The 26,482-nt window shown below is 47.3% G+C and overlaps 1 protein-coding gene across 1 annotated transcript; it reads right to left on the reverse strand.

Annotated features, from left to right (window-relative positions):
• On the reverse strand, positions 1–26,478 carry KIAA0319L (KIAA0319 like). Its single transcript, XM_050326303.1, has 20 exons — positions 26,240–26,478; positions 22,542–23,203; positions 17,311–17,605; positions 15,186–15,287; positions 14,243–14,340; positions 13,021–13,108; positions 12,511–12,603; positions 11,824–11,956; positions 10,666–10,894; positions 9,810–9,933; positions 9,131–9,263; positions 8,611–8,759; positions 8,161–8,312; positions 7,833–7,971; positions 7,348–7,507; positions 5,762–5,904; positions 4,666–4,788; positions 4,077–4,167; positions 3,648–3,739; positions 1–1,724 (listed from the first exon to the last, which is right to left on the reverse strand). The coding sequence occupies exons 1-20, from the start codon at positions 26,379–26,381 to the stop codon at positions 1,537–1,539; spliced, it is 3,336 nt and encodes a 1,111-aa protein (XP_050182260.1). The 5' UTR covers positions 26,382–26,478; the 3' UTR covers positions 1–1,536.
• Positions 26,479–26,482: the final 4 nt, after the last annotated feature.

Consider the following 26,482-nt stretch of genomic DNA (forward strand, 5'->3'; position numbering starts at 1 on the left):
TACATTCAGCGAGGGAACGCTCCCTCACATTCAATAGTGTTTAATCTTCATCTAGCTCAACACAAATCAGTAGTGCAGCAATATAAATACAACTGAGGAAGTTAAAAGCCTTTTGGCTTCCACAGCTCAAAAAGAAGAAGAAAAAAACCAAAAAGCCAATGAGACAAGTTCCAGTTTTTAAATTAAACACAAAGAAAGGCAATGAACTGCCGACCCATCCCCAGAGGAGCAGTGGCATCCTTCATGCCAGCAAGAGGCTGAGCCCTGCCCGAGGACAGGGGTGCAACTCATGACAGCAGCACAGTGAGATAAGGGAGCAGGAACAGGAAAGGAGCCCCCACACCTGCCCTTGGGCCCAGGCAGCAGGGACACGTGCTGCTGGCACTGCCCACTGCCCTCGGGTACCCAGAGTTCCCTTTTCCAGCACTAAAGGACACCACGTGTGCTCCTCACACAGGGCTCTGCAGCCACAACACCACGAGGCCAGTGAGCTGCCAGCCCGAGGGAGCAGCCAGCTGGGAACTGCAGAGATCAACCACCCCTTGCCTGGGATGTGCAAATTTTAAAGGAAAAAAAAACAAAAAACAAACAACAAACCCAAACCAAAACCCCCGAGCATATCGTGTTTCCTAACTGAGATATGGTTAAGGGCCAGCCCCACGGACGGTTTGGTGACCAACAGCAGGTGCTGGGGCCATGGAACATCTCACAGCTTTGGAATGGAGCCAGACCTTGGACACAGGTGCCAAAGGTGGGTGTCCCCCCCAGCTCTGGTACCCAGCAGGATCTTGCTGCAGGAGGGGCCTCCCAGCCCGAGCAATTACCACAGGTCAGCTTTTCACATCTGAGCAGGCACCAAGGCCCCAAACTCCCCGTGAGAGCGGCCTGACAGTGATTTAGAGCAGCCACAAACCCCCCTCCTACCTGCAGACTGACGGAGTGTGACCACAGTGTTTACATTCCCCTTCCTCTACACTCCAACAGCAGCCAAGTGCATGTGAAAGGACAAGCCTAAATTAAAATAGTGCTTAAACCATTAGGGAAGGTGGGAGTAAAGGAGAAGAAAGCTGCTGGACAGTACAAGGAGCCAGTGGTTGGCTACTGGAGCCTGAAGGGAGCTCAGAGCACAGCTCAAAGCCTTGACCTTCCTTCTCCCAGGAGCTCCCAAAGTAAGTGAGCTGGAAGTCCCCAGGTGCTCCCTCCACTGCAGTCTGAGGTGGGCTGTGAGGGCCCTGCACATTCACAGTTGCTCCAAGTGGTTCTGTCCTGCCTCTCTCCAGACACCAGCTCTGTCCTTTTCCAACTCTTCTCCTGGGGCTCACAGTTGCCTTCTCCTCCCTTTGATTTCCCTTGAAGTTCAAATTCAAGTACAACCAGTTTTAACCGAACAAAAAGAAACCCACAAAACCAAAGTTATTCTCTGTGAAACAAGTTAGCAGCGTTGTCCCCAGCAAACTGGCCTCCAGAGGCCCTGGCAGGGTGGGGATGGGAGCAGCCTTCCCTGCTGGGCTCCAGCCCACGGCTGCCCAAGGGGAGCTACAGGATTTCCTCCCTCTGGTTCTTGGCTTTCAGTGTCACTTGTCCGTTGCGCAAGGAGCCGTTCTGGCTGCGGAGCAGCTTCCCTTTTTCCCGGTCGGGCCACGTGAAAATGGCTTCATCGCTGTCCAGCTCGGACTCCGAGTGCATCAGGCTCGTGTTGAGGACCTGGGCTTTCTGCCTGCCACCTTGAAGGAGAAACATCCCCAGGTTAGAAATGCCTTTAGCCCCCGTGAACCACCTCACCTTACTTCATCCCCTCTGAGTCTCCTCTTCCCATCACGTCCAAGGGGCAGCCGAGTCTGACTTTCCTCTGTGTGTCCCTCATTCCCTCCAATGCCGAAGCCAAAGAGATCCTGTTCCAGACACTCTAGCATGTCAGAGGTCACAACGACACTCCAAGACAGCACAAAGCACAGTGAGTGGGTAGGAAGGCAAATGATGTGACCAGAAGGGGCTGTGAGTCCATGTGGGAGCTCTGTCCCCCTGACCTTGCTCGGGGCATTGCCTAGAAAACGCTCCGAGGGCTCAGGGCTGGAGTGAGAGAATATGCAGGTGTGTGAGGGAAGATCTCTGCCATCTCACTACCCTCTCTACTCTCCTTTCTGCTGCTCCTGCCTGCAAGGGAAGAGAGATGAATTAGCGGGATGAATTTAGATTAATGCACAAGGACAGGAGAGAGACATTTACTTATATTGTCAGCAGAGGAAATATTTAAATTTAGCTTTTCCTTAATGGAGAAATGCAACGTTTCCTCTGCTAGCAGAAACCTCCCTGGACATATCTAGCAGGGAAAAAGACTTTAGTCAGCAGCCAGACTCGGAAGCAGCAGGATGAGTTTAGTTACCAGAGAGCAAATGGCGAGGCACATTTAGTCTATTTATTGAACAGTGGGCTCTGAGGTGACAGATGGTCTGATTAAAGCAGAGTTGGGTGCTGAGGGAGGGAAACACCCCCAGGTTTCCTTCAAGGGTATCCGTGTTTGAGCAGTTGGGACAGCCTGGTCCTCGGAGGAACAGCTGATCAGTCTGTCACTGCAATGCCCTCCATGCTGCTCTTGGGCACTGCTCACTTTGCTGGAACACCATTAAATGGGATAACACCAGGATGAGCAGTTATTTTCCACCAGCAAACAAGGATCAGGGACTCTCTTCCACACACAGTTTAATACAACCCCTCCCCTAAACCAATCCAGGACACACTTCAATTCAAAACACACACTTCAGCAGCTGCAGTGCCCCCTGGCCCTTGGTGGGGCTGTGCTTGGCACATCCACATTTCCCTCCTTTCCTGGTCAGTCAGCAGGTGAGCACAGCTCGGTCAGGTATCAGATAAAAGCACACCAGCCTGAAATAACTCCCTGATCTCTGCAAAGCACCAGACAAGCACTCTCAGGACAGCAATGCAGGCAGGAAAACGCTGGCTAAGTGCACTGAAGACAAATCCTGCCTCTTTGGGATGGGCCAACGGGCCTGTAGCCACTCAAGAGCACAAAGAATTCGTGGATCTCCCTCCTAAATGTACCTGCTTACTGGAAACTACAGGATGAGCTAAAATGGGAAATTTGCAGAGCTCACAAAAGACAAGAATAAATAAGTTTATGAACAAGTCACTCATGGTGGGGGAATAGAGGGGCAGAAATAAACCTCACTCTCTCCAGTTCAGGTGCTGATCAGTTTAGTGAAATGCTTAGTGTCCCTGAATTGCTGCTTTGCTGTAGAGCATGGTCAAGGAACTGCATATTGGCAAGAAGAGAACTACCAGAACCCAGTGGAAAACTTCAGAGCAGGAGAAGTTACAGTCAAGACCCAGTTCTGGGCTTCCTGGGTCAGGCTGTTCTGCACAGCTGAATGCATCCACTTGCTACTTCTGTGATACCAAGTGGAGACATCAGGACCAGGCCAATTTCAGCCCCAATTTCCGAACCCAAGATTAGATGACTTCACTAAATACCCCATATACAGACCTGAAACAAGCTCTTAGATCTTCTGAGACCCCTCTGTCAGTCCCCCCCATCCCGTTTGTTTCACTCCGTGATTTTAAGTTCACTGAGGAAGGAGTTCTCAGTCAGCACTCTGGAAAGTGCTGAGCTCTTCCCTCTCATGTTTTACCTGCTTTGGGATTTGGTTTTAACTCCAGGCTTTCTTGATCCGTTGCATCCAAAATCTTGTATTTGCTTTTTCTTTTGGATTTTCCTTTCCGTCTGAAGGGGAAGAAAAGGAATTAAGAGCCAGTCCATTTCTAAAGGAGCCAGAAGAAAAACAACCCTGATCTTCAAAGCTAAAGCACTTGCTATTTAGGATTATGTCCACATTACAAAGTGAAACATTAAAATGTTGCTAAGTTGCACATTTATAGGTTAATCCAAATTTTGCTTTTTAAGTGAACCCAGAGTTCTGGGACTTGAAACACTTAAGTGACAAACCCCAACATCCCAGGGCTCAGCAGATGACCTGCTGGGACAATGGGTTTGGATCTTTCACCTCCTACAGCAGCTACTGATAGCACAGATAGAGGGGAGGTTATGGGCTCAGTCCCACCTCTTGCAACAGCAGATCACCATCCAGGACAAGATTCCAAGGGCAACCACAATGAGGAAAGATGCGATGATCACGTACAGCACACTCCACTCTGAAAGCAAACCCCAGAGATAAACATGCTTTGGCACCCATACAGCTGGCAGTGTGCATTTTAGGGGACTATTCCAGGGAAAGAAAAGGCAAGGCCTGACCCTTTGCAGAATTAGAGGTTGGGATCCCTCACTCACAGCACCACCAGCTTCCCCTGGGAAGCCAGAGGCTGGAAATACAAAATGGATCCTCACCTGGGCCGGTTTTAGTGTGTGTTGGTTTATAAAATTTGCCTCTGTATGGGCATGACAGAAAAGAGCTGTGATTTGTACACCCAGAATGGACTCAACCCTTAGGGAGCCTTCACAGGCAGGCTCTGAAGAGGAGTCGCTCCCCTACCAAACATCACCTGCCCGCAAGGAACGAGCAGTGAGAGCAGGCAGGGGCTGTCTCCCTGTGTGGGCATCCCAGCAGAGGAAGTGGGAGACAGCAGGAGCCCAGCCTGGGTTTCAAACAGTGCCAGCTCTGCAGGGGTGCCCTCCCGGGGAGGCTGACGTACCGCAGTTGCTCTCGCCGTCGCCCATCCGCACCCGCAGGAAGTTCTCCATCCAGAACGGGTCACACACACAGCGCTTGGTGAAGGAGTCGCAGCGCCCGTGCTCGGAGCAGTTCAGCTGACAGGCTGGGGACCAAAACCAGCAAGGTGAACTGAGTGACTCACAGGGGAGGCAAAGAGGGACGAGGTAGCTCAATACAGCTCACCCCTGTGGCACCAGCTTGAATCTGGCCCCTCTGTAGTTCATTCACAGCCTGGCCATAATCAAACAACAAATCAAAACACAAAGCACCTGGGCCTCATGCCAAACTAAAATGTCCCACTTCGCCAATGACATAACACACATTTTGCCTAATAAATCCTGATTTTGATAAACAAGTTATAGAATTTGTGTATTTGTCAAGTCAATGCTTCTAAACAAGGTTTTGATTTTCCCATTCAAACCCAGCCTGTGAGGCAGACAAGAAACAAACAGGTCCTTCAAAGGGACCAAACAGAACTGAAAAGTGGCTTTTGAAGACCACAGAATCATAAAATCAGGAAGTGCTGAAATACTGAAAATAATTACTTTACATAATTCTATTTTAAAATCTCTAACTGATTAGCAAAGGATCCTCCCAGGGTTGTGCTCATAAACAGTGCTAATGTAATGTTGTAGAAACAAATGATAGAAGGAAAATGTTTCCTGCAGACTGATGGATGTGCTGCACAGGAAATGAGAGTGTTCACAGCTACCAAGATGGGCAGGTTATTGTTTCCAGGACGACACTCATTTCAGTGGCTGTAGTCCATTAACACTGTATTTTAGTTTCATAAATATCAATCTGCTTTTGGTTTTGTGAATTCTTATCTTCTCAACAACACTACAAGTAACCCCACATAATAAGTTGAATAGTGAATATTGATGAATAACTGATTAATTTATAGTCTAACAGCCTTATTTTCCTGTTTCCCATTTACTGACACAAAAGCTCCTGCAGCGAGTGCAAGTTCGTGTGGGACGTGTGTGTTTTTAACACCCACGAAGGTCCTTAATCTGTCAGACAGCTGAGAAGAAGGCAAAAGACGTGAGTGTGTCCCCCAGAGACTCTCAACTTACTGACTGTGTTAATCTCCAGGGCCCGGAAGATGAGGAAATCCGACTGCTGCTTCCGCAGTTCGTTTTTCAGCGTCCAGGCCACCTCTCGTCCTTTGAATATCTGATGGGGAGGCTGGTTCTGCACAAAGAACACCATCTTCGTGCTGGAAGACACACAGAAGTGATTATCTGCTGCTTCTCCAAACATCAGGTAGAGAGTCACACTCCCCAGTCTGTCATTATTCGGACTAATTCAGAATCCCAAGTTTTTTTGAAGACCGGACTTCTGGCTCTACTGGAGAGCAGTAATAGCAGACCTAATCCTGCAGTAGAAAACCCTTCAGGACATCTGACCCATTCATATTTTCAAAGCCAGGTTAGACTGTTATTGAGTTTGCCCATCAAGCACATCTTTGCACGTTCTTACCAAAGCACCAAATCCCCAAACTTTAAGGTCCTGCCATTTTCACCATCTCCTCCCTCCCTCTCTGTGGGATCCTTAGACCTTATTACACCTTGGGGGCTCATCCACCTGCTCAGCACAGAGCTCCAGCAACTGGCCTGGTGATGGCAGAGACAGAGAGGTCACATTACAACAGAAAGTGCTGGCTCCTCTGTTCTGAGCTCTCTAGGTTTGCACGGACAATGAATTCTGATTCCCCTGCCACATCAGGCCCCGTGGACACGAAGGAATCGATACATCTCTGCACTCAGGGAAATGTAAAGTAACAGCAGGTTTATTGCTGACTTGCTGCAGGACTCTAAGCATGTCCCTTAAATCTTCTTCAGTGCTTTAGCTACTGTAAAACTACTCCACTTTTGGTAAAAACTAAGTGCAATATTGCACTTATTTCAACAGATTGCCACTGGTGGCTTGTTGCCACCATCCAGGCAGGCAACGTGACCCTGACCTACAGCCCTGCCCAGCAGCCAACCTCCATGTGTTTAGAAGAGATGCACTTTACTGTAAGCCAAACAGCAATCAAAATTAGCTTTCCTCACCTCTTCAAACAAAAAAATACACTGGCTTTCAACATTTTTTTGTACATTAAATTGAAGTAGTTGTTTAGGAGGCAAAGCTAATGCAGAACTAGTGGAAGGTGTCCCTGCCTGCAGCGGAGGGTTGGAATTGGATGATCTTTAAAGCCCCTTCCAACCCAAGCCATCCTGTGATTCTACAAACTACCACGTTAGCATGAAGGTGAGGGTGAAAGGGATTGTTACACACCACCTCTGGTGTGGGGTCAGTGTTTCACCAAGCTCCTGCACTAGGCCCTGTTATTTCTCCAGTTCTAAATCACAGCTGTAGAACATCCTTCAGACATTCTCCACAATTTTCAAAGCCAAATCAGATTAGTTCTTATTTTACAGGTTTGAGGGGAAAAGACATTAGCAGCAGCAGTTTTCAAGGACAATGTACCATCTCCAGAGGGGAAAGATACTCAAGACCTGCTTGGCAACTCTGACCCGAGCAAGCAGGAATATCAGTGTTAAGCAACAACCCCACACGTTCTGACTGTCCAAACTGCTTCCCCAGAGGAAAGAGCCCTTGGTTTGCCAAACCCTCATGCAATCCACCCCTGTGCACCCTCCCAGCTGAACCCCACCTTTGCTCAGTGTAGGGCTGGATCTTTTGCACGGTGATGTCCGAGTCCAGGACCCCCAGCAGCACCCCAATCTGCCGGATGAACATCCCCTTCTGCCGCTCTGTCAGCTGGCTGACGTTAACATCCAGGATTATCTCCACAAGGTTGTTTTTCCTGGGATCTAGGGAGAACGCAGGTAACACAGATCTTCAGAGTTTCTATTTAACAGCCTGGGTAGAAGGCAGGCTTTCAGTGCCTTTCCAGAATGCTTCTGATTTACACAGCACTACAGAATGGCACTGTAGGAAGGGATGCAAGCCTGACTTTCACAGGTAACATCCAGCAGTGAGAGTCAGCCCCCAAGAACCACAGGAAAATAGAATCACCCCCCCCAAAACTTCTGACTTCTGCAGTTCTGAGCTGGACCAGACAATGCATTTTAATCCCAGTAAACTGTATCCAGGAGACTGTAGACAAACACAGCACAGCACAAAACCCAGACTCACCAGGTTTGACCTCCACTGTGGTCCTTTCCACATCACTCTCTCCTTTGGCATCTGTTACTCTGAGGTGAAATGTGTAGGTCCCTTCTACCAGATTGGACAGCAGGAGGACAGGATGATGGTCTGAGTTATTCAAGACTTCCTGGAAGGCAGAACAAAGTAAGTGTGAGGAAACAAAGGATCAAACTAGCATGGTATATATATCTCTCATACTAGTGATATCAGGATATCACTACAAGATAACAATGCAACAATGAGTTTTACATTTCCTCAGGAGCTGTCAGTGCTACCTTGCACTGACCTTTGTGATGCTTTACAGAAGGAACCTCACCCCAGCTGCAGGGCTGCCCTCATCCCGTGTCCACAGGTAACTGACAATCCCCTTGTCATCTGAGGACTTGGATCCATCCAACTCCGCTGTGTTTGTGGGCAAGGTGATGACAACGTTACCAGCGATCTTCGCAACGGGCGGCTTGTTTATCTCTAAATAAACAGAGAGAGAGCAGCTGGAGAAAGGTCTGGTTATGCCCAATCAGAAATTACTGCATCAGATCTCCTGTGTAAGCCAGAAATCCCTGTCTGGCCCCAAGGAAGGGAAGGGAAACACTGCATGATTGAGCTGAAGATACTCCACCTCCAGAAAAGGCAAACCTCTGACATAGGGAAGTCCATGTCAGTGCTCTCCACATTATTTCCCCCATTCCTCACTCCTACTGTGCCTCTCAGCACAGGTTTTGCTGAACTGCCCAGACACCTGAGCTCTGCTCGTGGCAGGACGTACCTTCTTTGACGATGACGTTGACGGAGCTTTGGCTCTGCAGGTTCCTCTCATCCTTCACTGTCAGAGTGAACTCGTATGTCCCAACCTGCAGGCCTGTGACAGTGGCAATGCTGCTGTTGGCATTCTCCAGCTTCACACCATCTGGACCCCTAACCAAAGCAAAGGGGGAGTTGTTCAGTTTTTGACCTTTTCCGGGGGTTTGCTCAGTTTAAACTTTGCACAGAGCACGGGAGGCAGCCCCACTCCAAACAGGAGGTTCAGGCTCAAGCAGAGTTTATGGGGATGCCACCACAGTGAGTGGGAGTCAGGCCTAGAGATGAAGGCAAAGCTATTTCTCATGCTGCAAACAAAACTCCACCTCTCTCCAATCCAACATAAATCCTTGTCTCATTCAGGTCACTGGCAAAGCTTGTCAGGCCCAATGTGACTGGGACTGAACACAGGGGAGGTGTGTGGGGGGGTGTCCTGTTTGAAATGAAAGATCTGGACACACAAGAACATTCTGGAAGGTGATACACACCGTGTTTTCTCCCAAAGAAAGGAGACTATCTTCTGGTCATCCGTGCTCTTGCTGCCATCTAGAGTGGTGCTGTCCACAGGAAGAGTCAATTCTTTATCTGGACCAGCATCTGCCTTTGGGGGCTTGTTGTTCTCTGAAAGAGGATGGGATATTTTTCATACACATAAAGGTGGAGCTTTAAACCCAACCATTAAGAGTTTTTGCCGTGATCCCCAGTATCTCTCTTGCCCACTACCTTCTACTTCAATAGTGAGGTTAGAAGCAGTGAAGAATTCCAACCAGCATTTCATTCACACATGTGCAGTAAAATGAGACAAAAGTCTAGTTATTCTGAATTTTGCTCTCATTCTATAAGCACTGCTCCACTTTTCCTGCCCCTGTCCCAGGATTTAGCACTGTGGGCAGCTGCTTGGAAACACAATCCTGCAATTATGGTGGGACCACATCAACTAGATTACACTGTGTCAAATAAGGGAACAGCCTAGAAAGGCAATATTCCTAGAAACTTTCTTTAGCTCATTTAGCAGCAATATACCAGCCCAGAATGGTCCCAAATTAGAGCAGCTTTTCTGAAAGCAGCACAGAGTTATCATAAGCTCCAGAGTTTGCTGGTAGATCGCTGCTCACCTCTAGCCCCTGGAATGGAAGCAGCAAAGGCAGGTAGGTAAAGGCAGCTCACCTGGCTGGACTATCACAGTGACCTCTGCAGTGGACTGGTGGCCAGCAGAATCAGTCACTATGAGCTGGTAGGTGTAATCACCTTCCTGCATTGCAGAGAGCTGCAAGACTGGTGTCCTCACCCCCTGAGAGAAAACATATTCATGGATTAAAAGCAATTCTCACTCAGAAGACTCTGATTCTAAAATAACTATTACCAGTAGATTCCAGGGGGTTATTACCAACTCCTGCTATGGGGGCAGGAGACTGTGCCACTTCAGCATGCAAAGCCCTTACAGCTGAATTTATGCACAGCTACAAGGACACTGCTGGGAGACATAACAAGAGTAATGCCATACAGGCATTCAGGCCTTTTGGGATTCAACAGTTCCCAACTCCAGCAAAACCCTGGGGAGCCCTGTGCAAATCCCACACACCGTGAACCCAATTCATGGACTCTATACATTTGGCAGTAGTAATAATCTTTAAAAGAAAAATGATGACAAGGAAACAAGTTCCAGCATTTACTACTGAGGATTGAGGAGTGTCTGGGCAGCATCAGCAAAGTTTAGACTCCGAAGTTCAACTCAAAAGTTCCCATCTCTCTCAATCCTCCTTCTTCAGCAGGATTTAAAACTGCATTGCTGAAGAAAGGAAACAGGGTGCCAGTGGAAACCAGGGGCTAGGCTGGTGTACCAGCTCAGCCAGGAAGCCAATACCAGCTTCCTGTGGATTTAATATTAAGGATGTATTTAACCATCATGTGCTTGCTTTGTAGGATTATAAAAGATACTTGCTGACAGTCAACTAAAAATGGTTTGATTATAGGTAAGAAGCCAGTAGTGAGCAATCCAGGTGGAACAGAGACCTGCACTGACCTGCATCTCCATGACCTTGCCCTTGCTGTTGGGGCTGAGCAGCCACTCGTAGCTGACGATGCTGTGATCGTCCGTGCTCTGGTTCCCGTAGAGCGTGATGGAGTTCTGGGGCAGGGTGATCACCTGGTTTGGGCCTGCATTTGCCACGGGGGGATAATCCACTGCCTTGTTCACAGTCAGGTTGGCAGTGGTGGAGTTGCTGGCACCATCCGAGTCCACAACCGTGAGACTGAAGAGAGGAAAAAGAAAGCAGTGAAGGCTCGTGGTGAGCTCAAAACACACAACACTGGCTGGGGTTACCTCAAACACAACACAACAGTTAGAACTTTAGATACTTTTAAAGGCAGGATAGTAATTTTTTTCAAAACTGCGTAGTTTGAGGCCACTTTGGTTTTTCTGAACAGAAACTTGCCCCAAATGCCCAATTATCAGCCTCAAAGTGATGCAAGACATTCAACAGTCACATCCATCTCTCAGTTGAAATCTGCCGAGCAGTTCCAAGGTGAAACACAGAAGTTCATTACTAATCCACAAGTGGCCTGAACACAGCATTTCTCCCCCGTGGTAGCACAAAATAGAGCTGTTTTTTTGCTAAATCTAGATTTGAACATGGATCTGATTAGTTCATACACCAACTGCTAAGAAGGAAGCAGCGTTCAGTTATAGGTACTGGTTTATTTCAAACATCTGCTGTGCAGTGATGGACATCACACCAAAATGCAGGCCCAAAGGAAAAACACAGAAAAGAAGCACAAAGGTAAAATCAGCTGCCATCTATTGCATAAAACCACTAGGCCTCATTCACTTATCTGGGCCAAACACACTGCATTTAAAAACTGGATTTGAAGACTGCATTTCTGCCTAAGCCTTTACCCAAAGAGTTTAGACTTGACATTTAAAGAGACATTTTGCAGCCTGACAGACCATTCCTTCCCTTCTGCCATCATCTTAAACCAGGGTTACAAGTTAAGAATATGAAGTAGCTGACAGCTTATCTCTCCTGAAGTGGAGCAGAGAGAATATCACAAAACAGAGTTCTCTCCCTGTTTTGTGTTGTGGTTTTTTTTTGGTGTTTTTTTTTTTTTAAACCAGCTGAACACTTCAGGAATCTCATCCATTTTACTTTCAGGAGATGAGAACTGCTCGGGTGTGACCTACCTGAAGGTGTAATTGCCAGGCACCAGGTTGGTCAGTGTGAGTATGGCAGTGTCACTGGAAACCTTCTCCTCCCGCAGGGGACCCTTCAGCTCTTCCCAGTGGTAGCTGACAATTTTATCATCATCAGTGCTCTCTGGTTTAATTAGGGAAGAAAACACACATACAAGGAGCTGGAAAATGCTGCTTCTCAGACCCCACACGGTCACTCTCTACTTCAGTCCTGGGCTTGGTGGGCAAAGGCATTTTTGGTCCAAGCCCAGGATCTCAGTTATGCTCAGACACCCAAAACTGAAACAAATCAATGCTAGTTGGGGGTCAGACAATCTGAATTTATTTCAAGAAACTCCTGAAAAGCTCTAGTGCAGGCCAGTATTACTGAAGGTGATAAGTCAGTAACTAACACGTTTGAAGCTTAAGAGCCCAGTAATTTTGACTGGCAGTAATTATTTTTTTATTCTAAGCAGCAACCTCTAGAGCTTTTCCTTATTTAGGAGATTGGCTCAGGCCAGTGCCCTTCGAAAGGGAACACAGAGAGGTGCTGTCATGTGTGTTCCCCTCTCCTGGCAGGACAGGCTGATTCTTTTCACTGAACTGTCACAGCTTCTCTTAAACTCTGTGCAAAGGGCAGGCCCAAAACCAAACACCCCACCCAGCCTTACAGCTGCTCTTAAAGCTGCAGGTACTCACGGCTGCCGTCGATCACCGTGGAGATGGTTGGCAGTGAGATCTCCTGGAACTGTGGGGACACGATGGCAACGGGAGGCTGGTTCACCCGGGGCTCTGCAACAACAACCCAGCTTTACCAGGGCATTCCAGGCTCATTCCAACAGACACCCTGGCCAAGGAGCTGCACAGCTCTCAGCGACCGTGATTCATGCTGTCAGCAAGCTAGTCTTTATGGAAGCAGTGGCCTTCCAGGGTGAGCTGTTTGCTGAGCACTTCTGTATCAGTATTTCAGCTCTTTTATTGGCTGGCTGGCCTGATGCAGCACAGCAGAAATAGTTGTGCATTACCAAAAGCTTCCCATCTCAGGAAATGACTTAATAAAGATATATATATATATATATATACTGAGTTGAGAGCACAATTTTCACTATGTTAAACCACAGTCCAGTTAAATAAACAAACTCCATGATACAAATGTCATGGTTTGTCAGAGACAGGTGAAGTTAAGGAGAGATTGAGTCCCCCACTCACTTGGATTCACTGTTACATTCACATATCCCTCTCCGTGTGCGTTCTCCCCGTCGACGACGACTTTGAACTCATACAGACCCACGGTCAGCTGGAAGCAAACACAAAGGATTATTTACCTACAGGTTGGCAGCACCTTGCCAGGAGCTACTGGAAGGTCAAGTTCCTGTGCTTTGGCACTGGAGCACCCAAACCATTATCCTTCAGCCTCTGCATGCACAGCAAAGGATGGTTTCCAGGCCAAAATGGCATTACCCGTGTTTTAGTTCACAATGGCTATGCAGAAAAGACTCATATTTCCCTCTGCCATGGGATTGTCAGTCAAGCTTTATTTTCCAGCAACAACAGGCAAACAGAAGAGAGATAACAGAGCTTAGTTCAGGTTGTCTGGCTACAGGAATCTGTACTAGTAGATTGCATTTGAGATGAGAAAGGCAGCATGTAAGAAGAAAATCTCTTCTTGTGTGTTTTTACAAATGAAAGTGTTTCTTCTCTTCCTTCTATGAGCCAGTGAGCCCTTCCCCATTCACTGCTGAGTCAAAATGAGAGGGGGAAGGAGCAGGTGCTGGACAACAATCATGGTACCCTAGAGGTTGAAATCCTGACAGAGATAGACACGCTGCTTTTGAGGGGCTTTGCTCTGCATCGATATCCTGACTGAAGCCTGGAGATTTTTTTTACAGTGCAGCAGAATCCAAGATGCTGAAATGAATGTCTCAAACACAGAACTGTATATTCACAGTACTAAAGCCATTTCCTTGTTAAGAATCCCCATGTGCAGGGACTGGCAACCCTTTCCCTGGTGGAGCTTGTCTAAGAGCAGAGCCAGGGACATGCTACAAGGTATTGCACTCGTTAATGGAAGCAGTAAGTCCCCTTTTCAGGGGGCAGTACGAGGCTCAGACCTAAGCAGACCAGCACACAGTTCCAGGAACATTCCCACCCCTGTGTCCCTGCTAAATTGTGCCATTTGTGAGCCTTGTCACACTGCTTGTAGGCAGCTTGTTACACCCTGAAATCAATCGATTCTTTCCCTCGTGCCAGATCAATCTCCTCTTTATAAGAGCCTTAGAAGAGGGCTTGCAGTCAAATGTTGGCTGCCTGCCCATCATGCAATTTCCTATTCATCCTGAAATCCCGTACAAGTCTTTTCCTGGCTGCCAGGGTCCCCATCTTCTCCACTTAGCATTTAACACAACAAGATATGAAGAAGCAAAAGCTTTACCTTAGACAACTTCAGGGTCTGGGAATGCTTCCCTGCCATTTCTCCACTGTAGTCTTTTGGATGAGTAATCAATTCCCACTCGTAGGAATATGTGGTTCCTTAAGAAAAAAAGGTCCAGATGTTTATTTTCAAAGCCTGTCTTTCTGCCATGCTAAAGAACTGCAAAGGTATTAAACATTTACAAGGCACATTCTGCTGCACTATGGAGAGATGAGACAGCCTGGAGTTTGGGCTGCGGCTGTTTGGGAATATACCCAGGAAAAGAGACAATCTGTGCTTCTAAACTCATTTACTCTGGAGCCAAAACCCATCTTTCAGCCTCCAAGGCCATAAAGAGCTTTGGAACAATCACAGCTCCAGGATAGTAAGAGAGAAAAGCCTTATCATGGCCTCAAATCCTGCAGACACAACGTAACACTGGTTTTTGAACGGGAATGAATCAATCCCTGCTGCTGCACAACACAACCACACCTGCCTCTCCTCTGCAGCTCCCACTGTGCACAGAGTTAGGATAAGAACTTTAAAATACCTGCCAACAATTTGCCTGATGAAATGAGCAGTGTACAGAAATGTGTTCCTCAGCAGGCCAACCCCCCAAAGCAGATTTCAATCCCCCAAACAAGGGACCACTTGCTAAGACAGCTCAGCTCCTGTCAGCAAATATCAAGAATGGATGCTGAAGATCCACTGCCTTCCTCACACACCACTTTAAGAACGTGCCATCTCCCAAACCTAATGATTTTGTAGCCCTTTTCACTTGTTTGTGTCTTGCTATTTTCTTTAAGAGGTACCACGAGGTAATCGCAGAGAACGAAAAATTTCTACAGCGAAGCGTTCTCCGACAAAAGGCATCTCCAAGACTGTCCTTATTTAATGGTGTGTATAAGGCCTGTTTTCCATTTCGCATTCCAAGCCCTTAGCAGGATTCCCAGGAAAGCCTTACGAGGTGGTGGCTCGGGAAGCACGAACGCGTTCAGCTGCACTTCGTTCTTTGGCAGGGTCACCTCGACGCTGTCTCCAGCAGAAACCACCAGCTCCTTCACAGCTGACAGGGACAAGCACACCGTTGGAACAGGAACAGGAAAGACATTAAGTGCGTGCATAAACCCACTTTGGTTTCAGAGTTTATGGAAGAAAACCCGGCTACCAGTGGTGTACTTTGTAAACACCCTGTCCCCCAGCACAGCTCCCGTTTCAGGGTTTGCTCTCCTTCTTAATCCGAAAGGGGGTTATAATTTTAAAACGAGCCCCAAATTATTCAGTCATCTCTCTCTTTGCAGATACTGAAACGTGACCCCCGGGCCCTGCACAGGGGAATCTCTTCACCCAGCTCCAGCAGGATGGGGAGGGTTTTACCCAACAGGTTTCTGGCACAGAACCCGGCTGCAGACACAGCAAGACAAACACTGTTTCCAAACTGCAATTCCAGAGCTTCATAAATATAGGAAGAATCCACAAGAATTTCTTTTCTGAAGAGCTGCTTGAGGGTTAAGAGAATTTTTTAAAACCTGCATAGCTGCCACACTGACTATGGAAGCTCAGAATACAGACCTGGTCCTTTTACTGATATTTTCTTTTCCACCCCCATTTAAGAATTTTCTTGCCATTCCATTTCAAATAAGCTGACGGGTAGTTTGTTTCAAAAGCCTACAGAGTAACCTTGAAAACTGTGGCTGGTGACATACTTTTTCTGCTTTTTATTAGCATTAAGGTAACCAGAAAGTAGAACACATTTCTTAAAAGCACCTCTCAGCCTCCCCTTCCCATTTGCTTTATGTTTGTCTTTTTATTACTGGGCCTGGGAATTATGCATAGAAAACAAGAGGTAAACTTGCTTTCCCGAGTTTGACCCTGTCAAAGACAATGTTTCAGAGACAGGCATAAAAAATTCAAGTGAAAAAAGATGGGGAAAAAGTCCTTAAACATTTAGCCTTTCTTCCATCTTTATTGTCTATTATCTATCTACTTATCTATTATCTATCTTCCATGTTCATTAGCTACTGGAATTAACCATCTTTTTTTCCACTCTCAATTACTGCAGATTGCGGGACATTATAACTCCATCAGTCTTTCAGCTGCAAAGGGTTCCAAGGCAAAAAGAAATCAGATCTCAGTAGGAAAAAATAAAGCCAAAACCCAGATAAATAGACAAAAACCCTTGGAAAAACTACCTTTGACATCATCTTTGCATTGGTTAGCAAACCCAGGAGGCCCTGGCTATGTTATTCTTCCAGCACGAGCCAATGAAGATGTTTAAAGTATATTTTCCAGTTTTAACTGGGGTAAGCCCTTAAAAAAATATATTACTTGTTAGCACGAGCAGCCAATGAGCTTCCTGCCAAGAACATCTCTGCATTCAGTGCTTCCCTTACACTTTCCATTTGTTCCCTTGTAAGGGAAAGGAACCCTAAATTCAAAAGAAATTCAGCTGTGAATCCTTCAGCAAACTGGATTAACTGAATTCTGAGCCACCACATGACCAGTACACACCGTTCCCTGTCCATATTCCACCCCTACAGGGAGAGCTGATGGCCTGGGTGAGGGAACAGAGCTGCCAAAGGGCATTTTGGCTTTCCTACATTTTCCCCAGCCTGTTTTAGGAAACAGCAGTGTGAACAGGAACATCCCTCTGCTGCAGAGCACAGCGCAGGCTGACAGCCAAGCACACTGTTCTCCACGGCCGAGTTGTGCAGTGACCCTCCAGGGACAGAAAATAATCAGTCACCCCCCTTTCTGAGCAGACTTTGAGATTTCAGCTCGGTGTGATCGACAGCAGCGTGCCAAAGCTGCTGCAAGAACACTTCCCAGCACTCTGCCCTGCATCACCTCTCAGCTTTCCCTCTGGGAATTAAGCCATCCCCATTACTCCCCAGCTGTCCTCAGACACAGATTTATGATGCCCAAGTCCCAGTCCCAGCCCTCAGGAGTTACTGGGGTCTGACCAGCACGTGGGCTGGCACAGGGATCCCAGTGCTTTCTCCTGAGCCATCTCCCATTTTTCCACGCTGCCAGGGCTTGTCCCCAAACCCCCAGGAGGTGACACGTGCTGGAGCCCCGTGTGTCCTCACCTGGCGTGGTGGCAGCAGTGCTGGGGGACACAGCAGTGCTGCTCTGGGCTGTAGGAACGCTGCCATTTGTGGGAACTCCACTTGGCACAGAAGTAGCTGCCTGTGCCTTGGCTGTGCTTTTCACTGGCACAGGGCTGACCGTGGGCTGTGCCTCGGAGGGGTGAGGCTGGGCCAGGGCAGCATCACCGGGCTGCCCAGGCTTCTCAGTCTTCCCTGGGGATGTCAAGCCCTGGGCCACAGGACTGGAGAACGTAGTCAGAGCTGATGGTTCTGGTGCAGATGTTCCTGGGGGCATCTGTAAAGGAAAAAGTTGTCTTATTTTGACTTGAACATCGAACATCAGTTCTAGGTTGCCACTCACATCCTCCCCCACTTAGGGAGGCTGAAAAGTCCCTCTTTTTTTTTCCCAGAAGTAGGATTTTTTACTGCTTCCTTTTCAGAGCTGTTTCTCCATGTTATTCCTCCACAGGTAACAGGACACTTCTAGCTCAGCTGAACACCAGTTAACACCAGATCTAACTACAGCAGTGCCAAGGCTGTTATGTGGAAAATAAAACAGAAGATCCACATTCAAAACTGCATTGAGTGGAGAGAAGAGAACAGAGAGATGGGATGAGACAGACCCCCAAAACAGGGAGCAGGAACTGGAGTTCACTTATTTTGGCTGTGCTTTCCAGTTGGCCAGCATGAGGCAGGAGGATTGCAATGGCATTTTTATGTAATAATGGGATCGCTGCAGCAAGAGGAAATTCATTTCAGAATCCCTCTTCAAAGCAAGGTGACCTGACACAGCTCCCTGCCTGCAGGCCCCGGGAGATGCTGCTGGGCCAGGCAGTGCAGCCGGCGGGCACCAAGTTTTCCTCACGTCCCCACAGGATGAGCCACTTGATTGAAACTGAGCAGAGTGGCAGGAACAATTTCCTTTCTTTCATCAGAAAATTCCTTTTACGGGACATAGCCTCATCCCAGCTCCTCGCCTGACAGGCAATACTCTCGACAGTTTACCCTCCACCATGAAGTCCACGTGTGTAGCACATTTCACTGCTCTAACTCTATTTTGAGAACATCTGCTAAATATTTAAAATGGAGCAATTTACCATCTTTGACTCAGAAAGTGCTTTGGAGCTGAATTTCCCACCACTACTCCCCATTAGAGGAGTGATCAAAAGCTCGTTTTGGAGGAAATACTCTCAAGCTTGTTGGCACTCAGTCCAGGAAACAGGAACTGGGAAAACACTCAAGCCCATGGTGGGCAACATCCTGCTCACTAAATGGGCTGGGCTTTAGAAAACACTAAATGTTGGTTGCAAAAATAAAGCCCTGGTGCCCACACTGAGCAGCCACGCCAGGAGCAGCAGGGAAGGCACTGAAGGCTTCTCTGCAGGGTTGTTGTTGTTTTTTCTCAGCCCTGGGCAAATAATTTTCTCTTGCCATATCTCAGCTCGCTTTCAGTTTAAGGCTTTAAACCAATTGTTTGATTAACATCTGAGCTTTATGAAGCAACAAACCAAACACTGTTTGTTAGTATTACAGACATAAGCTGTTTTTCTTTATTTGGTTACTTGTTAATGGGCTTTCTTTAACAAAAGTGTGGATTGTCTGGAATCCACGCAGGCAAAGTCTGGCAGGCTGCTCTTCATGGGCGGCCTCAGGGCAGCTGGCTGTCCCCAGCTGTATCATCTTCCACCCACCCTTTACTGGCCAGCTCCCCTTCACCAAGATAAAGCTGGAAATGGCAGGAGGACAAGAGGGGAACAGGAACTCAGACAGACTCTTTAGGAAAGGCACAGGAGAATGTCTCCAGGATTTCTTACCACTACAGAACCCTAACCCTTTTTCCTTCTCAAGAAGCAACCCTGAAGGGTCACAAGAAAAACAGTGACAGACACCACACTGGGGACCCACATCCACCCACTGGCCACTTGGAGCCCCCACTTTGCTTGGTAATATTTCCAGTGAGCTGGAGGCTTCCTTAACTCACTTCTCACGCCTGAAAAACCCCCACTTTACAGTTAAGAGAGATCCTCTTCCTTCCAAAAGTCTTAGGATGAATTGACAGCCAAATGTCTGTGGAGAGCTCGAATTAGATAAGCTTTGCCTGGGGCAACATAACAGTCAAAAATGCCTCTAATGCTTTCGAGCTGAGACATTTCTTATCTTTGCTCCATAACTCGGAATTCTTTAAAGCAAAGAACAGGATTTCATTCTTGGGGATAAACAAGGAGACTAGAAGTTTGCCAGCTGTCCTATCTTATTAGCTTAGAAAACAGAGAGAAGCAGCACATTGGCCTGAGTGAACGTAGACTGTTGATTCTGACCCCTAAATGCCTTTGGTCCGGCACAAATGACCTGATCTCCTTGTCTAAGAGTCCTGTGTCTGTAAGATGGACTAGAGTGGGATGTGCACCAGAACCCACACTGAGCCCAGGTTACTTGAGAGAAAAATACCTGTCTTCCAGAATTTTCTTTTCTTTTTTTCTTTTATTTAAATGGGTCTGGTCTGAATTTACAAAATAGGCTCTTTTCAGCTTAGATGGTGCCACGTCTGTGAAGACTCTTACGACACAAAAACGTGGGTAATGTCACAAACCATTAGAGTTAGTGCTGGCAGCGAAGAGAGACCTTTCCTTGTTCCTCGTGGACTAAAAAGCACCCAGCACTAGCAGGAAGTGTGGCAGCAGGAGCCCAAAAGGGGGTTTGATGTGAGGGCAGGAATGAGCTCTCTGCCTCTGCTGCAACACTCCTGGCTCCAGCCTTTCCCAGTGTGCCTGCAGAGCTGCTGCAGTGCTGCTGCAGCTCTGCTCACCAGCACTGCTGCCCTTCTGTACCTCTCCTGACTGGCTGTTAAACGTGTTGCTATATTTTAAAATCGACAAATAATTCTACAACAGAGCAGAAAAAAGTGCCTGGCAAATGTCACTCACTATAAAGGAAAAGCACAGATTTCTCTTCCTCAGTTAAAGGCTGATGGTGCACTGTGGTTTATCCTGGTTCCAAAGCAGGGGAACAGCAAACCCACAAATTAATGCTCACTGCACATTAGCAATGCCATTGTGGATGGCTGAGGAGCCACCACAACTGCAAGGGCAAAATTAACCCCCCAGGGCAATGTTTTCCCCAACCTTTCCCTTGCCTTCTCCCTGAGTCTGTAGGAGCAAAGGAAAAGATTTGCCTTCCACACATTCCATGCTCAGCAACAGCAGGGAGAATATGCATATTCACTTCTCTCTCCCCTTTCAGGGAGGAGTTAAGAGCCACTTGGATTTCAGATGTCCCTTCCCACTTAGGGTGTTTGATGCTCCCAGGTCCGAACAGCCAGCATGATCCAGAACAATCCCCATCTTCCAAACCTTCCCAAAGAGCAGAATTAAACACCCAGCACTCACCTCCACGGACTGGGCCAAATTCTCCTGATTTCAGGAGTGTAACTTTGTTTTGCCCCATAACCAACCCGACTTGGAAAGCCTCCCTCCTGCCAAGGCTGGCTGTGTCCCAAGAACACAGCCTCCAGTGTTATATCCTTGGCCTAAATTAAACTGCTCCTGGAGCAGGAGTGCAAGGACAGCTGCAGAGCTGCCTTTGTATCTTGCAGGTAAAGTTGGATGGTGCAATAATCCAGGAATTAGCCCAGGTGGATATTCTAATTCTTCCCCCTCCTCAAAAACTCTATCCTAAATCTTAAAAATCTGACTGCCTGGGATTCCATCACAGCCAATATATTTTAGTAAGTGTTTATTTTGATGAAACCTGCATTTGGTTAAGAGAGATGGACTTTCTTAAATGCAAAAATCATCAAAGAAAATAAAAACCTTTCCCCAGCACACATCCCACACTGCACACTAACGACAGTGGGAGCACTTCCTAAAGATGGGAAATCCTGGACACTCAGCAATATTCAGAAACTGATTATTCCATGTAATTTAATATTTGCAGCCAGTTTACTAGACAGGCAGTGGACAGTAATAATGACAACTCGGAATGCAGCGTTGACAGGCAGGGAGATAAAACAGCCATTACCCAAGAGCAAGAGAAGACATTTGAGAGTGGCTGTGAAGACATCTCCTCACATGTGTAACAGCTGAGAGAATGGGGTCACCCTGCACAGCTCAAATATTAGATATATATATATATATACAGGAGGAAAGAATAGGGAGGGTGGAAATGCTGCAGCATTGCAGGGGAGAGAGAAAACTGAGCTCTCGAGTCAGCCCTAAATGCTGTGGGGTTCTGGAAAATCAAACATTTGTGAAGTTTTAGTGCCTGATTTCACACACCAGCCAGGCTGCCCTGGAGCTCTGTCCCTTGGCTGCTGGCCACATCCTGCTCCAGGGTGGTGGCTCAGGCCAGGCCCAGCCCTACCTGCAACCAAGGTTTGAATAAAGGGGGAGAAACAAATTCAGTCACATCTCCAGAGCCAAGTACAGTGTCAAGTCCTTGAAACACGGTAAAAGCTATTTAAGGAACAATTTCACCAGGTAAAATTCTTTTTACTTCACCACCACGAGTGCATGGGCTTTTTTGCATGGTAAGGCTCAAAAAGTTACTTACAGATGTAAAAATACAAACATCACTTAACAATTCAAATGTGCCAAATTCTCTTCAACATAGAGATTTACTGGCTTAACACTGTGTGTGTTTGGAGCAGAGACTAAACTGATTTCATTCACCCAGTGCCAAGGTAAGCTCTGGTGGATTTGAGAAACTGAAGCACTCTTCAAAAAGAGAACAAAAAAGTTGGCAGTAAGAGGACAACTCAAGCAAGCAGAATGACATCAAAGTGCACTGGGAGCTCATGCATGAGTCTGTAAAATAATATATTTAACTGCCTCAATTCAGCACTCAAAGGAAAACAGTTTATTTTATTGTGTGGATCTAAAGAGGTACTTTTACAGGGAACAGTTTTTAACTCCCAGACACTTCCCACTGGCATCACATCCCACCTTTTCCTTCTCCCCTGGCAAGCATGCTGTGTAATTACACAGAGGATAAGCATTATCATGGACCCCATCTCCCCACACCTTCCCAAAGACAGTTTACCCCAGCTAAGAAAAGGGAGGGGGAAACCCCACCCTCAAAAAACCCAACCAACCCCCAAACTGTTGGCCTTGCCTTGTTGACAGGAGGCTGAGCACAGGTATCCTGCAAAGGTATCCCATCACTAGGGCAGTTTCAAGTCAAACTGCACCTCAAGCCAGACAATTGCCCCAGGCAGCCCCAGCAATCACACTCACCCGGGGCATGTCCCCGTCGGCATCCCTTGACCTGCTGGCATTATTGCTCTGGGCAGGGAACGGGCTTTTGGGGTTCTGCTTGCCTGGATCCTGTCCATTCTTCAGCAGCTCTTGCTTCTGATTTTCTTTCTCAGGAGCAGCCCTGGCTGCCACAAAGTGCCTCAGCACCTGATCCTTCAAGCGCTCTGCTTCGCTCCGGCGGCTGCTGGATCTGCTGGAGCTCCCAGCTGGGTCCCTGCTCAGGAACTCCACCCTGCCACCCGCCAGGCTCCGCTTCTGGAATGATCTCCGCAGTCTTTCCTTCCTCTGCACGGGCACGTCCCAGTCCAACCACTTGTGAAACGAGGTCTTCACGTCACCTTCCATCCGAAGGTCCAACAAGTGCTCTGTGCTCTTTGCTTTCTTTAAAAACACCAAAGCAGAGTCCGACAGGCCGGTCCTGTTGGGCTGACACGTGCCGGGCACGGTGCAGTTCACCTGGATGCACATGTTCCCCAAGAACCAAAAGGCATCACAGGTGGGGCGCTGGCAGCAGGCGGCCTGGCAGGACTGCAGGGTGTGGAACCCTTCCAGGAGCTGCAAGTGGTGATCTGCCCACGATCTCAAACGGCCACCGAGCAGGATCTTCCCCGGCTCACACTTCGACCCGTTCCACTTTGCCTCTGGGAAATGGAGGGGAAGACAAACACACAATTCTCAGTCCTTTAAAGCAGTGGATGGTGGATTCTCATCACTCGTGTCAAGAGGGCACTGGAGGAACGTGGTGAACGTGGGAAGTTGTTACGCCTTCTAGAACAGGGGTCTGCAAGGCACAGCCTCACCACCTGCTCCACCACAGCGCTTCTCATTACAAAGCCCCAAACATTTGACATAATTTCTGTTAAGAGACAAGTTACTTCAGGCCTCAGCTCTGCAATAAAGCAGCAACTGCTTTGCATATGGTTTTTTTTTTTTCTTTCTTAGCATGAAAATTTAGAGTGCTTGCAGGGATCAATGGATTAAAGGCTTCCAAAATTCAGAGCTCTGCAGATTAAGGACTCCCTAAAAATAGCCTAATGACCTATGGGACTGTTACACTTGTGCTGTGTTCAGCATCCAAGGGATAATAGGTCACTGGAAGATTACTTTACAAACCATGTTGCTGGACTGGGAGTAGTGCAGGTGGAGAATATGCTCCAGATCTGGCTCCCTGTCTGTCAGGAATGGAGTTCTTGAACACAACACAAATGGGAAACTATTAAAATAAAGTCTGAATTTAAATCAGAATCTGGAATCAGGTCTGGAATCAGAAGGGAGTATGGAATGTGTGTACACACCAAACCCACGTGTATGTGCACACACACACTCTCCACACTCAGAGAAACAACAACAAATACAAGAATAACACCATTCCTCTTCATTTCAACAGGATCTTATCCACTCAAACTCAGTTTTGCCTGGAAACCTCACTTTCTGTTAAAGGTGAAGCACTGTCCCTAATACATCCTGTGCACAAGGGAAATGGGCTGCTTCCCACACCCCTAAAATCCCTCCTCCTTGACCACTGCTCATCCACCTCCCCTCAGATGTCAGCACTGGCTCACACTCAAATTAAGGCTTGATACAGAGTCAGTGAAATTCAGCAGCAGTTTCTGGTACCAGGCTTAGAACTGGAGCACACACAGAGTGGGGCATATTTAAGAGAAAGATGTTCCCAGGGAAGATACCCCTTGTCACTACATAACACAAGTATTATATTTATTCCCCTAAAATGCAAAGCCTGAATCCCCACAAGCATCTCCTCGACTTAGCCCAGATGACACAACACTACCACGCTGAGAGCATTCTGCTAAAACAAGATTTGAATAATATTTTCACCAGATTTCATTTCCAGAACTCTGCTAACGCCCAGCTGGGGTGTGTTTATTTGAAATTAGCCAATATAGTTTCTGAATTGCTGTACACAGACAGCTTAAAATTCAAATAACTCTCAGGAACGACTGGAGTGAACAGACAGCTCCCAACACGCCAGCCCAGCATTCCAGAAGTGCATTTTCCACAGAGCTACACTGAATTTCACTTCTCATTTTCAAGTTTCACGGTCTTTGGTGGGCATCCGACATTCAGGCAGCTCTAAGTGCCATGGCAGAAGGCAGAGCTCCTGAGCCTACACTTGCACTTCATCTCTGGAGAGCAGGAATTTCATTTAATCTCTGAAAAGCAGAAATGTCCCCGAGGATGAGTTCCCCCACCGAGTCCAGCACCACACAAGTCACAAGACACACACACAGAGTGGGTGTGCTTAGTCACTTCTGCACAGTGTTTTTGTCCTGTCAGTGCAGAAAACACTGCTCTTCCCAGGGCCTCAGGAGTTGCTGTCCCAGGCTGAACAGCAGGGGAACGGAACACACGGGAACAGAGCTTCTATTAATAATCTCAGGTTCACAGACCTGCTCAGGCAGTTGATCCTGCCTGATATCAGATTAATGATTAAAGACTCGACTCGGTGGACTTTTTAAACCCGCCACACGTCAGCCAGTTATGTCAACACAGCTCCCCTTGCGTAACTGCAGATGGCCACGCTCCTTTCTGGGCAGCCATAACTCCTCCTCACTTCCACACACCTCGCTGCCTGAGCCACACAAACAAGCCCAAAATAACAAAAACTCTGCAATGGAAAAAGTGTCCACATCAGGGGAACTGTGTCCGTATCATTGTATTTATTCCTGCACACGCAACGGCCTTAATTTAACGGAACTCTCCTTCATTTAATGGTCGGAATTGATGATCTCAGAGGTGTTTTCCAACCTTAACGACTCTATGATTCCTGGTTTTAACTCTCCCAAGCAGAACAGCTCCCAAACGCACCAGCATGTTCCAGAACACCCTCTAGGAGTGACACAGGAGCTCCAACTCAGAACTTCCAAGAAATTACTAAGGACAAGGTAACACGCACCATCCAAGCACACAGTGCTCAGAACCCTTTGCTAAGACCAGGAACACAAATATGTCTTTCCAGGTACTAAATAAGCTCATTAAGGTCACACAGCTCTCTAGCTTAATTAAATCTGCCACTGGGAACTGTCCAGGAAGGTCCAGTGAGACAACAGGGAGGCTGCAACAGCCTGGAGAACACGTCCACATCACTGGGAAACAAAGCAAAACCCCCTTCCCAAACCAAACACCACACAATCCATTAGGAAAACCTCCATCCAAGCCACTAACTTGGTTATTTACTTGAGCAGGGGGTTGCTTACTGAAGTTTGAGCAGGAAATAAAAGAAACAAACAGAACCATTGCCTTTATGCAAATAAAGATTATTGACACACTGTGCTTGGGGAGAGAGTTTAAACATCTGAGGGCCAGAAAACATTCCTGCCTTTCGAAATTGCTGTGAGTATTCCTTAGAATGTTTTCCAGATTATGCTTTGTTCCATTTGCAAAAAAAAAATAAGGTCAGGGAAAGCTCTCTCTGAGATACAGGTACACGTTACAGAAGTCATTTAGTAACTGGTAAGGGTGAGGCTTGGATTGGTTTTGGTTTAAAAAAAACAACGGTTTTGGTGTTTTGGTTTAAAAAAATCAATTAAAGAAATCAGAAAAACAAAGCTACAGTGTCTGTAACAAACCATTTCACTTCCAGAATATTTTAAACGAGCAAGAGGGATAAATATCATACAGAACCACACTCCCAGTCCCAGAGAGAACAGCAGACTCACCTGCTGAGGAGCACAAGGCACACAGGTAAGTGCACAGGCAGAACAGCTGCACAATTCCCAGCTCCCTCACAACTTTTCCCAGGCAGTGTCGTGACAGGAATCGGGCGCTGGTGCTGGACTTGGCTTCCAAGCTCTTCTCCATGGCCTCTGTGGGCAGCAGTGGGGTTCTAGGAACATGGAGGGCATGAAACACAACCCAGCCCCGGCAGCTGAAACGCTCCTGCAGATCCAGCGGCAGCGTGA

Source organism: Myiozetetes cayanensis, unplaced genomic scaffold (assembly GCF_022539395.1).
Source record: "Myiozetetes cayanensis isolate MyiCay16 unplaced genomic scaffold, myiCay2020 scf31, whole genome shotgun sequence".
In the NCBI taxonomy this organism is placed as follows: Eukaryota; Metazoa; Chordata; class Aves; order Passeriformes; family Tyrannidae; genus Myiozetetes; species Myiozetetes cayanensis.

Excerpts from the sequence above, each read along its gene's own strand:
- KIAA0319L (XM_050326303.1), bottom strand. The coding sequence starts at position 26,381 with ATGGAGAAGAGCTTGGAAGCCAAGTCCAGCACCAGCGCCCGATTCCTG. Across the intron at positions 17,606-22,541 it reads CCGACGGGGACATGCCCCGG|ATGCCCCCAGGAACATCTGC; the intron begins GTGAGTGTGATT and ends TTTCCTTTACAG. Across the intron at positions 8,313-8,610 it reads CAACGTCATCGTCAAAGAAG|AGATAAACAAGCCGCCCGTT; the intron begins GTACGTCCTGCC and ends CTGTTTATTTAG.